The sequence below is a fragment of the Sebastes umbrosus genome, chromosome 21 (genome assembly GCF_015220745.1).
Source record: "Sebastes umbrosus isolate fSebUmb1 chromosome 21, fSebUmb1.pri, whole genome shotgun sequence".
Lineage (NCBI taxonomy): Eukaryota > Metazoa > Chordata > Actinopteri > Perciformes > Sebastidae > Sebastes > Sebastes umbrosus.
This window is the reverse complement of record NC_051289.1, coordinates 15,984,264-15,997,497: the sequence shown is the minus strand read 5'-3', so window position 1 is coordinate 15,997,497 and position 13,234 is coordinate 15,984,264. Positions and strand designations below refer to the sequence as shown.

The 13,234-nt window shown below is 41.0% G+C and overlaps 1 protein-coding gene across 1 annotated transcript in view; it reads left to right on the top strand.

Annotated features, from left to right (window-relative positions):
• Positions 1-13,234, top strand: part of ctnnd2a (catenin (cadherin-associated protein), delta 2a) — a 317,537-nt gene that overhangs the window by 99,862 nt on the left and 204,441 nt on the right. The window contains exon 3 of the mRNA XM_037756610.1: positions 1,415-1,527. Coding sequence (XP_037612538.1) covers positions 1,415-1,527 — 113 coding nt within the window. The remainder of the gene's footprint in view (positions 1-1,414; positions 1,528-13,234) is intronic.

Genomic DNA, 13,234 nt, shown 5'->3' with positions numbered 1-13,234 from the left:
TCAGCGAAGGACTTCTGTTATCAGCTACACTAGAGAAAAAAATACACTTTTGTTTTGAAATTCTTATTTACTTTTTGAAAGATTGTGTCAGTTTTCAAATGTGAGCATCTCTTTGTTGAACCAAACAGGAAAACAACTCATCTGGGAATAACAAACACATTTCATGAAGGAATTCCACAAGAATCTTCATTAGACAGATTTACAGTTTGTAACCCAGTTTCAGGTGCTCCCGCTCCACACGGCGGAGAGGATTAAGGGGGCTTTTTTTGCTCACACATTTAGAACACTTTCAACCAGTCACTCTGCCTCACGCCTTTTTCACCTGTCAATCACATTCATGTTAATGATCACACTTCATTTTTAACTGTCGCAGAGCTGTCTTCCAGCCCTAAGCTGTTTCCATGATCTGCGGCTGACAATACTTCACTTCTCCCACGACAAGTAGGCTGCAGCTCCCAAAGCAGCTTATTATTCACGTCGAAATACTGTTCCAATACTGTCGGGTAGCTTTAAAAGGTCACATTGAATAAGGAAATCTATGGTTTTAATAGCTTTAATACCCCACCCTTCTCCCATCAATGACAAATCAGATGGGAATCTTTTTTTTTGTCCATCCTTAATTGTGACTAATCACAAATTAATCACACTTCTTATCTGTTCAAAATGTACCTTAAAGGGAGATTTGTCAAGTATTTAATAATCTTATCAACATGAGAGTGGGCAAATATGCTGCTTTATGCAAACTTATGCATATATTTATAATTTGGAAATCAATTAACAACACAAAACTGACAAATATTGTCCAGAAACCCTCACAGGTACTGCATTTAGCATACAAAAATATGCTCAAATCATAACATGGCAAACTCAAACCCAACCCCAACAGGCAACAACAGCTGTTAGTGTGTCAGTGTGCTTACTTGACTATGACTTGCCCCAAACTGCATGTGATTATCATAAAGTGGGCATGTCTGTAAAGAGGAGACTCGTGGGAACCCATAAAACCCATTTTCATTCAGATATGTCGGGGTCAGAGGTCAAGGGACGCCTTTGAAAATGGCCTTAGCAGTTTGGAGCGTTATTTAGCCTCCTTGGCGACAAGCTATTATGACATGGTTGGTACCAATGGATTCCTTAGGTTGTATAGTTTCATATCATAGCTTTAAAAGTGACCCTACTAATACCTAAAAATCATGAGTTAAGTTAATGTTTAAAGAAATTAGTGGCGTTAAAACAAATTTGCTTTAACGCGTTATCTCGTTAACTTTGACAGCCCTTATCTAAAATATATATATAGGCACTTTAGCATCAGTTCCAAACTTTAAGAGCTTCCCAGCAGAACCTCAGCCTCTTTCTCTGACTCCCTTTTCTTGCTCTGTTTAACACACACTTTGTCTTTCTCACATCTCCTCAGGAGCTTCAGTTTGAACGCCTGACCAGGGAACTCGAGGCTGAGCGTCAGATTGTCGCCACCCAGCTGGAGAGATGCAAGCTGGGATCAGAGGCAGGCAGCATGAGCAGCATCAGGTAACATGCAAACCCTGTTTCTTGTCTCTGCGTGTGGTGTGGTGGCGAGGGAAGGGAAGGGAAGGGGGGGGGGGTATTAGGTAACACACACTGTCCCCACTTTTTGTGTGATGGATGGTTGGGTTAGCGTGTGGCAAGGATGCGTGTTTATGTGTGTGTCCTTAAAACACCGTCAGGTAAATATACATTGTGTGTGTATGTGGGACTTTGGGGGGTCCTAATTTCCCTGCCATTAACATACACAAGATTGTGTGTGTGCAAGTGTGCATCTTAGTACACCTCCTCCCTCCCCACGCACGGGTTTAAACTTAGAGCATGATGGAATAGGTTCTGTGTCCTTCATGACACTAACGCTGACGGCACCATTTAATGCCTTCACCCCACACACACACACACACACACACACACACACACAAACACACTAAGGCATACACACCCTGGGTGTTTTCTCCTCAGATCTGTGGAGTGATGCTACTGTAAAAGAACAGCGTTCCCCCTGCTGTGGGGTGCATTTATCAGCTGGATGGATTAGGACAACACTGAGGTTGCAGGCAAAATCACACACAGATAAACACACACACACCCAAGTACACACACACACACACATCGATGGTGTTACATGGGGGGTAAAATAACACTGAGCTCGCGGGGAGCTTTACACACACATACTATACAGACAGACGTAACGATGTGAGAATATGATAGCGCTCCTCACAAACATGCACACGCTCACATACAGCGCTGACACGCCATGATAGTTGCCGAGGGCTCGATATAACAGACACATCAACGCAAGCCTGGGCGACATCGGCGAGGGTGTGACAACGCACACCTTCACCCACACGTGAACACGATCACAAAAAAGTCCTCTTTGCTTTAAGACTGACAGGGTCAAGCCTTAGCATTACATTTTCTGGAACCCCTTTAATCATATTAATTAGCCTATTAGCCACAACCCTTCAAAAATGCTTCATTATGTTCCTCATTTATAAGTCTGACCTTTCTGTTGCCAAAATAATTTTCCGATGAGGGAAAGAGAGCTCTCGACAGAAAGAGGGAGTAAAGATGAAGGAAAGGGTGGATGGAGGAGACGAGATGTACGCGACTTGCATGCTAATTTAGGATTTGATGCTCGTACCTTGAGCTCAATATCTGCCCCTCACCTCTTGATACATCGCTGTCCCTTCACCTTCTCTTTCATACAGACTTTGTAAACAAAATCCCTTAGTAAAAGTTTGGAAGAAAGTTTTTGCCGGGTTATATGTGTGTGTGTGTGTGTGTGTGTGTGTGCCTATGTTTGTGTGTATGTGTATGTTTTCGTGTTTGCACGGATTTTGGTGTGATGTCAAAGAGTCAGGTTCATTTGAATTCAGCATCCCTCTGACTCCCTCAGGCAGCTTATTGCATAAGTACACAACCCTGAGGGGGGGCAGGGAAACAGAGCACGCTGAAAAAAAAAAGAAGACACTTTTGAACTTTCCCAGTTCATTCCGTTTGCTCCAGCGGAGTCTCAGATGAGACTTTTTTTGGTGAAAGTTTAGAGGCTTCCTTCCTGGGTTTGTGTTGAAGTTCCATTATTTGTTAATATGCCGGTACAGTGATTTAAAAATAACCCAAGCAACAACATCAAAGACAAAGTAATTGAGTTTTTGCACTACATAGACATTGGCGAAGTCACCTTAGAGAGATGATACACATACATACTGTAACTAAAGTTGTTTATTTAGGGCTTAAATTAGATTCCATTTGCGGTGTGTTTGTGTTGTGAATAATCCCTGTGCCAGTCCCCACCATCATGTGAAACTATTCTTATGATACTTATTGCAAAAACTCAATCAACTGTTGTTTAGAATATGTTTCCACAAGCCTACAATTTATTTTGCAGAATGAGATGTATGAGACATTTTTGGCTATTGTCACCTTAATCAACCTTAAAACTGCAGTGAGTAAAAATGGAGCAAATATGATTAAAAAAGTTTTTTTTTTATAAAACAATCTTTATATCCTGACAGTAGTGCATGAGACAGGTAATCTGAGAGGCTGATCAAATATTAATCAATATTCTGTTGCTGCAATGCCTATTTCTCACATCAAATGTTCTCAGAAACATCTTGTTTACACTTGCTTTTAATCACCCCCAGTATTTTCAGTTACTAAACGTGAACTAAGATTCAATTGTTATTAGGTAAAATAGTTGGCTCTAAACAAATAAGTGTTTAAGAAAATATCGATACACTTGAGTATCGCAATATTATGTTGTGTGATACTTTATCAATTCTCAAAGACACGTTTTTTAGTAAGTCGTGGCAGACAGCTGCTCATTTTGTGTTGTGCTTTGATGTTGGATGTTACAGGGAGTGTGATAAATGCAGATCCTACTCTACTGATTGTGTATTAAAGCTATTTAAATATAAGCTTTTATGCATATGGCGGTGTGTTCTTTATCGAAAAAAAAACATTATATCGCCTGGCTTACAGCATCGCAATATATTAAATCATAACCCCGGTACCATGATACATATCGTATTGCCAGATTATTGCCAATACACAGCCTTTTAAAGAAACCTGATAAGACTTAAAACTAAGTCTTGACTTCAAGTCGGCGTTATCAATTAGAATCAGCCCTCCACATATTAATGTTTGTATTGATTTTTCCAAGGTTTCATCTCATCTTTCACACCGTTCTCCCCTCGTTACTCTTGACTGTGATTTGTTTGGCTTATTAGCCCAACGTCAAGCCATCATAATTCACATATATTATCCCTTTGATTTTGGACAGGTCAGTCAATATTTTTAAATGACGCAGCTATGAAAGCAAAGAACTGAGACTCTGTCTTGATAGAGTCATCTATAGGCTTGCCTGGACTTAATTGAATATTTTTTACAGCCAGTTTTAACTCTTGGAGGAGCTTTATCTTCCACTTAAACCCAACATGTGGCTTGTCACTTTCTTATATTTACAATTATTTTAGTTAATTGTCTTTACTGGCAACATCATCTGAAGTCTTCATGTCCTCAGCATATATTAAAAGTCTGGGAAACAAAAACACTTTCCTCTGTTTGGGTGCATTTGCTATACGCTTGTGAGAATGTCTGCCTGTGCCTGTGCCAGCAATAGCCTGTCTGCTGTCAAGTCTGCTGTCTCATAGTTGCATCATCTTATGATTATCACATCAGATATAGAGGATTGGCTGAGCTAAGCTTTTGTCTGCTGACAGCTCACTATATGCCACTGAGTCCACATCCATCCCTGTGTGCCTTCAAATTTGTCAATGCGTGTCAACTAAAACGTGTGATGTGCGTTTGTCTTCCCTTTTTTTTGCTGCATTAATGCATGTGACAGCTCACCTCTGAGTTTGCCCATTTATGTCATTTTTGATTGACACCCTCCTTTATGCAGATTCCAACAGGATTTTTTTTTTTTCTCCAAGCCTAAGTATAGATATAAGTGTCTGCAATATAACTATGAATGATCAGAGAGAGTGTGATGCTATTCAAAGAGACAGCGCTAACCTTTTCCATGGTCTCCGGCATCACCGCTCATTTTCCTCTCCTTCATCAGGGTCTCGGCGACAGGCAGCAGCTAAATATAGAGCGTAGTGGCTGGCTCTGAGTGAATAGGTGTTATAATAAAGCACAAGGGGAAAATTAAGGAAGGCAGAGGAGGTAGTTGGATTGGGCAGAAAAAGGGAGACCGTTAAATAGACAGACAAACACTGGGGGCCTTTTATTTATTCTATATAGCATCTTTTTTGATGATTGAAAATGTACTCAAAAGTTATGATTCTCCTTTCATGACAGTCTATTTTCTCTTATACAGTATTTCCTGTGAGCTTTAAGCTGCAGCCACCATATTCACTCAGCAGTGGGTCCATTACTCTGTTTGAAGCCTGTCAGGTTGAAAGCCAACTCATGAGCACAAGTCTGTGTGTGATATTATTCCAGATGTGTGTGTTCTTCTACGCCCTCTGTTCGTGAGTTTGTATTGCACATGCTCGGAGCGGGTGCCGTGTTTGTGTTTGCGTGTCTCTGTGTGTTCTTGGCAGCCGCTGCGAGCCTGCGTGTCCTTAGCTGTGTTCTGCTCGATAAAGCAATTCAGGCATCTCCACGGACTCCTCCTCAGAGCTGAGGACCCTAAAAAAAATGCCTGACTGCGGTGCAGAAACCCAGGGCATTACTGACTAACATCTGTTCACACTGTGAACTGTTGGCATGCGACACAACACTTTACAGGAAGGAAGCGCGCACTGGCAACACATGCACATTTGCACGCAAACACGTAGACTCCCAAACACCATGCCGAGACTCATTTATCATTTTTCTAGCATTAGTGGTAAGTGGCAGCCAGTGGGAAACATTCGCTCCTGCTGTCTCTTCTGCCTGACTGGCTGTGCAGCTCAAGCCTTTGGTGCTCTTTTAAAGGGGTATGCCGCTGAATTTATGGTTGATGGATTTCAATTAGTACGCATCTATTTTTCACCATTATGGAGATGCCAAAACAAACAGTGATATAGCAACAAATCATGTGAAGTTAAGAATAGGAAATGGTAATGTAGTTGCATAAGTCTGTCCTGCAAATGGAGATCATTTCACCAAGATAAGTAGCTGTATATAATAATAACTCAACTTACGATTTTTAGGTATTAATGGACTCAGTTTTAAAGATACTGGCATCATTTGAAACTAGAAAATCCAAGGAATCCATTGGTACCAACCATGTCATACTAACTTGTTGTCAAAGGAGGCTAAATAACGCTCCAAACTTGCGCTAAATTGTGGAGAGGAAAAACTGGCATGGCCATTTTCAAAGGGGTCCCTTAACCTCTGATCTCAAGATATGTGAATGAAAATGGTTTCAATGGGTACCAACAAGTCTCCCCTTTACAGACATGCCCGCTTTATGCTAATCACATGCAGTTTTGGCAAGTCATAGTCAAGTCAGCACACTGACACACTGACAGCTGTTGTTGCCTGTTGGGTTTGAGTTTGCCATGTTATGATCTGAGCATATTTTTTTATGCTAAATGCAGTACCTGTGAGGGTTTCTGGACAATATTTGTTATTGTTTTGTATTGTTAATTGATTTCCAATAATAAATACTGTATATACTCTACATATGTTTGTATAAAGCAAGCATGTTTGCCCACTCCCATTTTGATAAGAGTATTAAATACTTGACAAATCTCCCTTTAAGGCACATTTTGAACAGATAAATAATGTGCGATTCATTTGTGATTAATCACGATTAACTATGGACAATAATGCTATTAAATATTATAATTGGTTGACAGCCCTAACTGTAACGTGCCACTTGCCTGTGATATACAGTATACTATAGCTGGATTAGGAGGAGATAGTTTGGTCAAAACTGGGAGAAGTCAACATATGGAGACATCCGGGTCATCTTAGGACTCAGCAGAGCGCCCACTGCGAATACAAATAAAAATAAATAAATGAATGAATAAATAAAAGGGAAAATTAAATAGAAGAGTATATAAGGCAATTAATACAAATGTAAATAAATGAAGAGGCAAATTAAAACAGAAATATCAATTTATGTCACATTTTAGCAAATAATTAATGCCTATATTTAATGGTAATATTATTTTTGGTACATTTAATGGCATATTTATATATTTATTGAGTCATTTATTTATTTATTATCCATAGAGTTTTAGATAGCATAGAGGAATGGTGAAAAACCTCCAGCAACTGTAACAGTTTCCCATACACTGCTATACCAAATTTTCCAGGATGTTCAATTTTTAGGGTTAGAAATGATTTGATTGGTTTACCAAACGAAACCTGTAGAAAACTGTGCAAGGCCAAAACACTGGAATTACTTTTAAACCGATGTTGCTCCAGTTTTATAATGCCCCTGTCAGTGACTGCTCTCATTTCCCATTACAACCTACTGTAGTAAAACATTTGCTCTGAGCTTTGTGCTCATATCACATCCGTTTTCCATGAACAATGAAATAAATTATCCATAAAAACTTGTCGCGGACACCAGCAGATTGCAGAGCGTGTTTCACATGTGCCTCGCTAGTGTTTTTTTGCAGTTCACTGAGAAATAAGGCAGATAGATGTACAATTCTTTGACAGATTCAGATCATTAAAGGTCCCACGGCTGTCGTCTTGCCTCGCAGTGACCTTGCTGGGCATTCTGGGACACATTATTGGTGCATTAAAGCATCGCCCGTGAATTGTTGAGGAAATAATGTGAAGCTGCCTACGATGCTAATCGTGACTCGGGGCCATACTGTAGATTATCAAGGCCATATATGAGATGTCACGTCAGCTTATGGATTCACTGGCTAAATGCAATTATGTTGTTGTCATATTTCACTGGCTACTAGCAAATAATAGTTCCAGCGTGATGCCTTGTGGCTAGTGTTGTGGAGTATTTATGCATAATGTGATATGATAGATGACGTAGATATTCTAGCGATCCGTTATGCTTTAGAACAAATAATGCACAGTGGGAAAGAGACAGAGTGCAGTTGTTGTAAAGCCGTGTCATTAAAGAAAAAAGGGAGTAGCAAGTCCATTATGATCTGCCAATTATTTTAAAGCAGAAAGGTCATGTCAGATAATAGGAATCCAAGCCGAGGCAGGCAGCCCCTCAGTTGGTATGCAGATGACAAGCGAAGTTGAGCGAAACAAATGTGACCTCTAAATGAGTGTTTTGTTGTGCTTAATGGAATTGTTAGCGTTTAGTGGAGAGAGATGAGAGTATATTAATCCTGGGGGCGGGGGAAAGCAAACGTCGAAAGAGTGAGGGAAGGAGAGAGAGAGAGAGAGAGAGAGAGAGAGAGAAAGGGCAGAGAGATAGGAGGAAAGAGACAGAGAAAGGGATAGATGGCTAATAAATAGCTTTCATTACCCTGTGGCAGCCACAGAATAGGTTCATTGATTTATTATTTTTCATTTTCATTTTCCTTCTCTCTCTCTTTTTCTGTCTTTGCTTGTTCTCATTGTCTCATTTTCTCTCACGTTTGTCTTTCTCTTGCTCTACACATCTATCTCACTATCCCGCTCGAGTTTTCTATGTTTTACAAATATTCTTTTTACTTCACTATATTATAACTGTGCTAATAAACTGAACCGTGTCTGTGTAGTCATTTACTTGTAGTGTATCTACTGGATCAAGTACAGATCATATGTGTGTGTGTGTGTGTGTGATAATCCCTCTGTGCTGGTTTTGATGAGCTCTGTTGACTGGACGTTGCCTTCGGCCATTTCATTTATGTATCCCGCTGTCATGTATTTATGCTGCTCACAGGTTGAAGCATGTGGATTACGTCTGTTTTGGAAACAGACAGATCCCTGCTTCAAGCGTCACAGATTTTTATACTGCCGTTGATGGTTTATGCAACTAAGAATTGCAATGCAGGGAGAAAGAAAGAACAAAACTATAAAAATCACGTCATAAAACTTAACTAATTTATATTTCTGCACTCACACTGATATAAATATATGCAGTAGGTTGACCCAGCCCAGACGGCAACTTCTGGTTCTGAAAAATGAAGCCAATGTGGAAGTGCCATAAACTTGTATTCCTTGTTTTCGTCTTAAAACTTTAACCCTTTCAAGGTGTGTTTTCAGTTCAGTTTCAGTTATTACCTTTTGTTCGCCTAAAATTATCTTATTCAGCATTCGGTTGTACTTAGCTCCACCCTCTTGTGTAACTTCTGGTTTGTGGATGCACAAACATGGACATCCACACCAGACACGTTTATTCACACACACACACACACATACCTGTGAGAATATACACACACAAATTTAGTTGAGTTTATTACATGGCTTTGTTGAATACTCAATTCTGATTGGTCATTCTATGGCATTCTACGGTCTGTTATTTCTTTATAGCAGACCATTGCTATGTATAACAGACCGTTGCTATGGACGCAGTTCTGATGTCGGATTCTGGAGGACCATTTTTGTGTTGAATTATTCATTTCTTAAGTAAGTAGCCGTGTGATAAGCAGGATATTGTACAGCTAGCGGGTCATTATTGTGAAATAAACTCTGACTGGACTTGCATTGCCCACTGTACATTATCCCTTACTTATTTTATTTAACATGGACATCACAGTAGCATTAGAAATGTAACATGCATTTACGCACAAGGATTGGATGCACTGAGCGGTTCCAAACCCGGCTTGGCGCCCTTCTGTGTGGAGTTTTCATGTTCGCCCCGTGTTAGTGTGGGTTTTCTCCGTGTTCTCCGGTTTCCTCCCACAGTCCAACGACATGCAGGTTAGGTTAACTGTTGACTCTAAATTGCCGGTAGGTGTGAATGGTTGTCTGTCTTTATGTATCAGCTCTGTGATAGTCTGGCGACCTGTCCAGGGTGTACCCCGCCTTCTCCCAATGTCAGCTGGGATCGGCTCCAGCCCCCACCCCCCCCCCGCGCCCCTGAATAGGATAAGCGGTTACAGATGGATGGATGGACTAGATGCACTGCATTTAGTGTTTGCAGCGAAACGCTGATTTTCAACACCTGTCCAGAGTGCCAGATGCTATGTTGTCTTGACAAATACATTTCCCCCCTCTGATATCCAGTGGTCATGGACGCTCCCACTAACAAAGAAAATGCTGGTACAAGGACATTGGTAGTGTGGATGTATGTATGTGTGCCGAAATTTGTTTTATTCAGCTGTTTGCGTGCTGTCGTATATGCTGCAGAACTAGTGTGTACCTAACATTAATGCCAAGTCAACATATTGAAGAGATACACAGAGATACAAATTGAGGGACTAAAGTGTGCATGTGCGTGTGTGTTTGTGTTTGTGTGTGAGTGAAAGAGAGGGAGTGAAAGAGAGGGAGGGAGAGTGAGGTGTAAAGTTCATATCCTGAGGCAGTAACAGCTTTCTGTTTGTGTTGTCCAGACTTTCACATCTGCCAAAGACCCCTTGGGTAGGTCAGAGAGAGGTAAAGCCTGAGTGTCCAAGAGTGTGTGTGTGCGTGTGTGTGTGTGTGATCTATGTGTGTGTGCGTGTGTGTGTGTGTGATCTATGTGTGTGTGAGAGAGAGAGAGAGCAATGAACAAAAGCAATGAGTCACCACACATGCTGGCCCTGCTGTGCGTCGGTGCCCGGTCCCAGAGCCCGTATAGGACTATTTATTCTAATCAAGCTGTGACATTTAGTTCCACACCAGCAGGGACCAGTGCTACGCCCTGCGTCGCGTCTACGAGCACACCCACGCACATACCCACACATTTCCTCATCCTGCACCCGAGACCTCTCTCTGAGGGGCAAACACACTTACTACACTATAAAGTTGTCTTACCCTGAGGGGCTGACAGTCACACCACTGGTATGGGCTTATTCTTCACACGCTTCAGAGTTGATCACAGCAGCTAATGGACCCCAGACACATGCTGAATGCCAGAGACATTTTGAAAAAAAGTCCCCCGCTTGTCTGTCATTGAATTATGTTTTGTCGAACTTTCTCTAACTTCTTTTCTGTTCTCTTCTTGTGTTCTTCTCTTCATCACCTCTCCCCTTCTGCTATTCACAGCATCATCAATTTTCTCCTATCTCGGTTACTTAGTTTTCTTCCCTAAGCTTCTTATCTGGCCTTCAAAACCTGTTTGACATCAGTGTTTTAACAAGACTAAGAGTCCACAGCCATGCTAGCGGCTCTGTGAGGCTGTCCTTAGGCACAGCGGTGCTTTGAGCGAAATGCTGTAACATCAGAATGACAATATGCTCTCAATAACGGTGTTAACACGCTGATGTTTAGCAGAGCAAGTTAAACATAGCCAGGCTTTCTTTGTGTTAGCTGGCTTGACAAAACCTAAAACCCCAATCAGAGATAATGGGGATCACAACGGTGGTTATCAACTCTCTTTGTTAACCCAGGTTTTCTTCATCAGGCTCTGTGTGCATTCCCACATAAGGAGGCGTTTGGCGCGTCATTTGAGTCGCCTACCGTAAAAAATAGACCGATTGCATGAAGCCTACTTCAGTCAAGAGGAACTGGTCATTATAATGGATATATATATGAAGAACATAAAAAAAAACAATATTACAGCAAAAAGCAACACTGTTGCTGCAAATAAAGAAAAAATGAAATGCTGGAAGAAAATTGCTAATCGTGTAAATTCATTCAAGTTAATATATTTATTTTACAACTCAGTGCACTCTCAATGCCTACCATTTATTTCTACTTAAAGGGACTGTTTGTAACTTTCAGAAATGCTTGTTAACAGCGACACCTGTGGCCGTTGAGTCAACGAAAGTCAGCGTCGGGCTCGCGCTTGCTCACTCTACATAGACATGAACGAGCATTACTCAAAACAGTGAGGCGACACACGTCAGCTAAAACCACAATATCCCTCTATATTTCACCTGCTTGGCAGTAATGTTAGCTGACCAGACGGAGGTCTCTCCATGAATCACTGCTGATCCTAGTGTTGGCTTTTCCTGCTTCAGCCCCGGAGGCTGAAGCATACTCCCCCGTGTACTACGACCGCCGCCAACACTGTTGAACAGACGGGCTTCACTAGATACAACTTTGCGGTTTTGCTGCTACCGTGAAGTTTGTGTTGGAGTCTTGTCTGAATAGCGTAGCCACATGCGAGCGCATATGCGAGCGCGCATGGGAAACCGACCCGGTAGATTTATACCTGTAAAAATGTACAAACAGTCCCTTTAAGTTTTTGGCCATTTCAAAGTGAAAACTCTGAACATAACCTGGTCCGGACCAGGTTAGGTGCGCAGCATAAGTTACCATATTCACCATCTTTAGTTCAGCATGTTAGCGTGCTAACAATTTCTAATTAGCACTATACACAAAGCACAACTAAGGCTGACGTCATTGGTTATGCTGGTATTTGGTCAAAAACCCAGGTATTAAATACAATTCTATTTTGGTGCTATAGATTAAAGTCGGGGTCACCAACGTTATTACGATTCAACCTGTGGCGAACATGAATAGCTGCACCAAATTCTATAAAAATCCATCCAATAGTTATCAATACATTACACTACAAAATGTCAAAATAATGGTGCCACTGGAGGAAAAGTCAGGGGATAACAAGAAAAGCTTCATCCTCTGGGGACCATGAATGTCTGTACAAAATTGAAGGACAATGCAATAGTTGTAAAGATATTTCAGTGTGGACAAAAATGATGGACCGAGCGAAACTGACGTCATCCATAGAGCCCCGCTGCTAGGATGGCTCCTTTTGATTTATTGCATTTTCTGTTTAAAGTTTATTCTGTGCTCAAAGTTGGCCTCTCTGCCCTTTTTCATGACCCAGTTAAAGTGTTGTTTTTTTTTATTAAAGTGTCTTTTAACATTTTATCATGCTTCGCTGTATAATCTTAGAATACACTAATCATTTTTGCATCACATTACCGTAGTTTGGACTGATTTTACAGACACACATAGGTGATTTCTGTTTTATGTTGGATTTAATTTATTGGACAGGTCCATCACATTCAGACAGCTTTTAGACTTCATCATGCAGTTATCATTTTACAGGTTTTTCTGTGCTCTCCTTCTGTCCCTGACCACCCTCCTGTTTTTGCCACGGCTAAAATACTATCCAATTACATTCCTTTATCTCACTATACCCCACTCTCGTCTCCTGCGTTGGGTGATAATAGAGGGATCCATCACGCCATTAGCTGCAGGCGGTTTTATAAGCTCAGCAAAATGCTGCATAGAGATAACTCAAATTATAGGC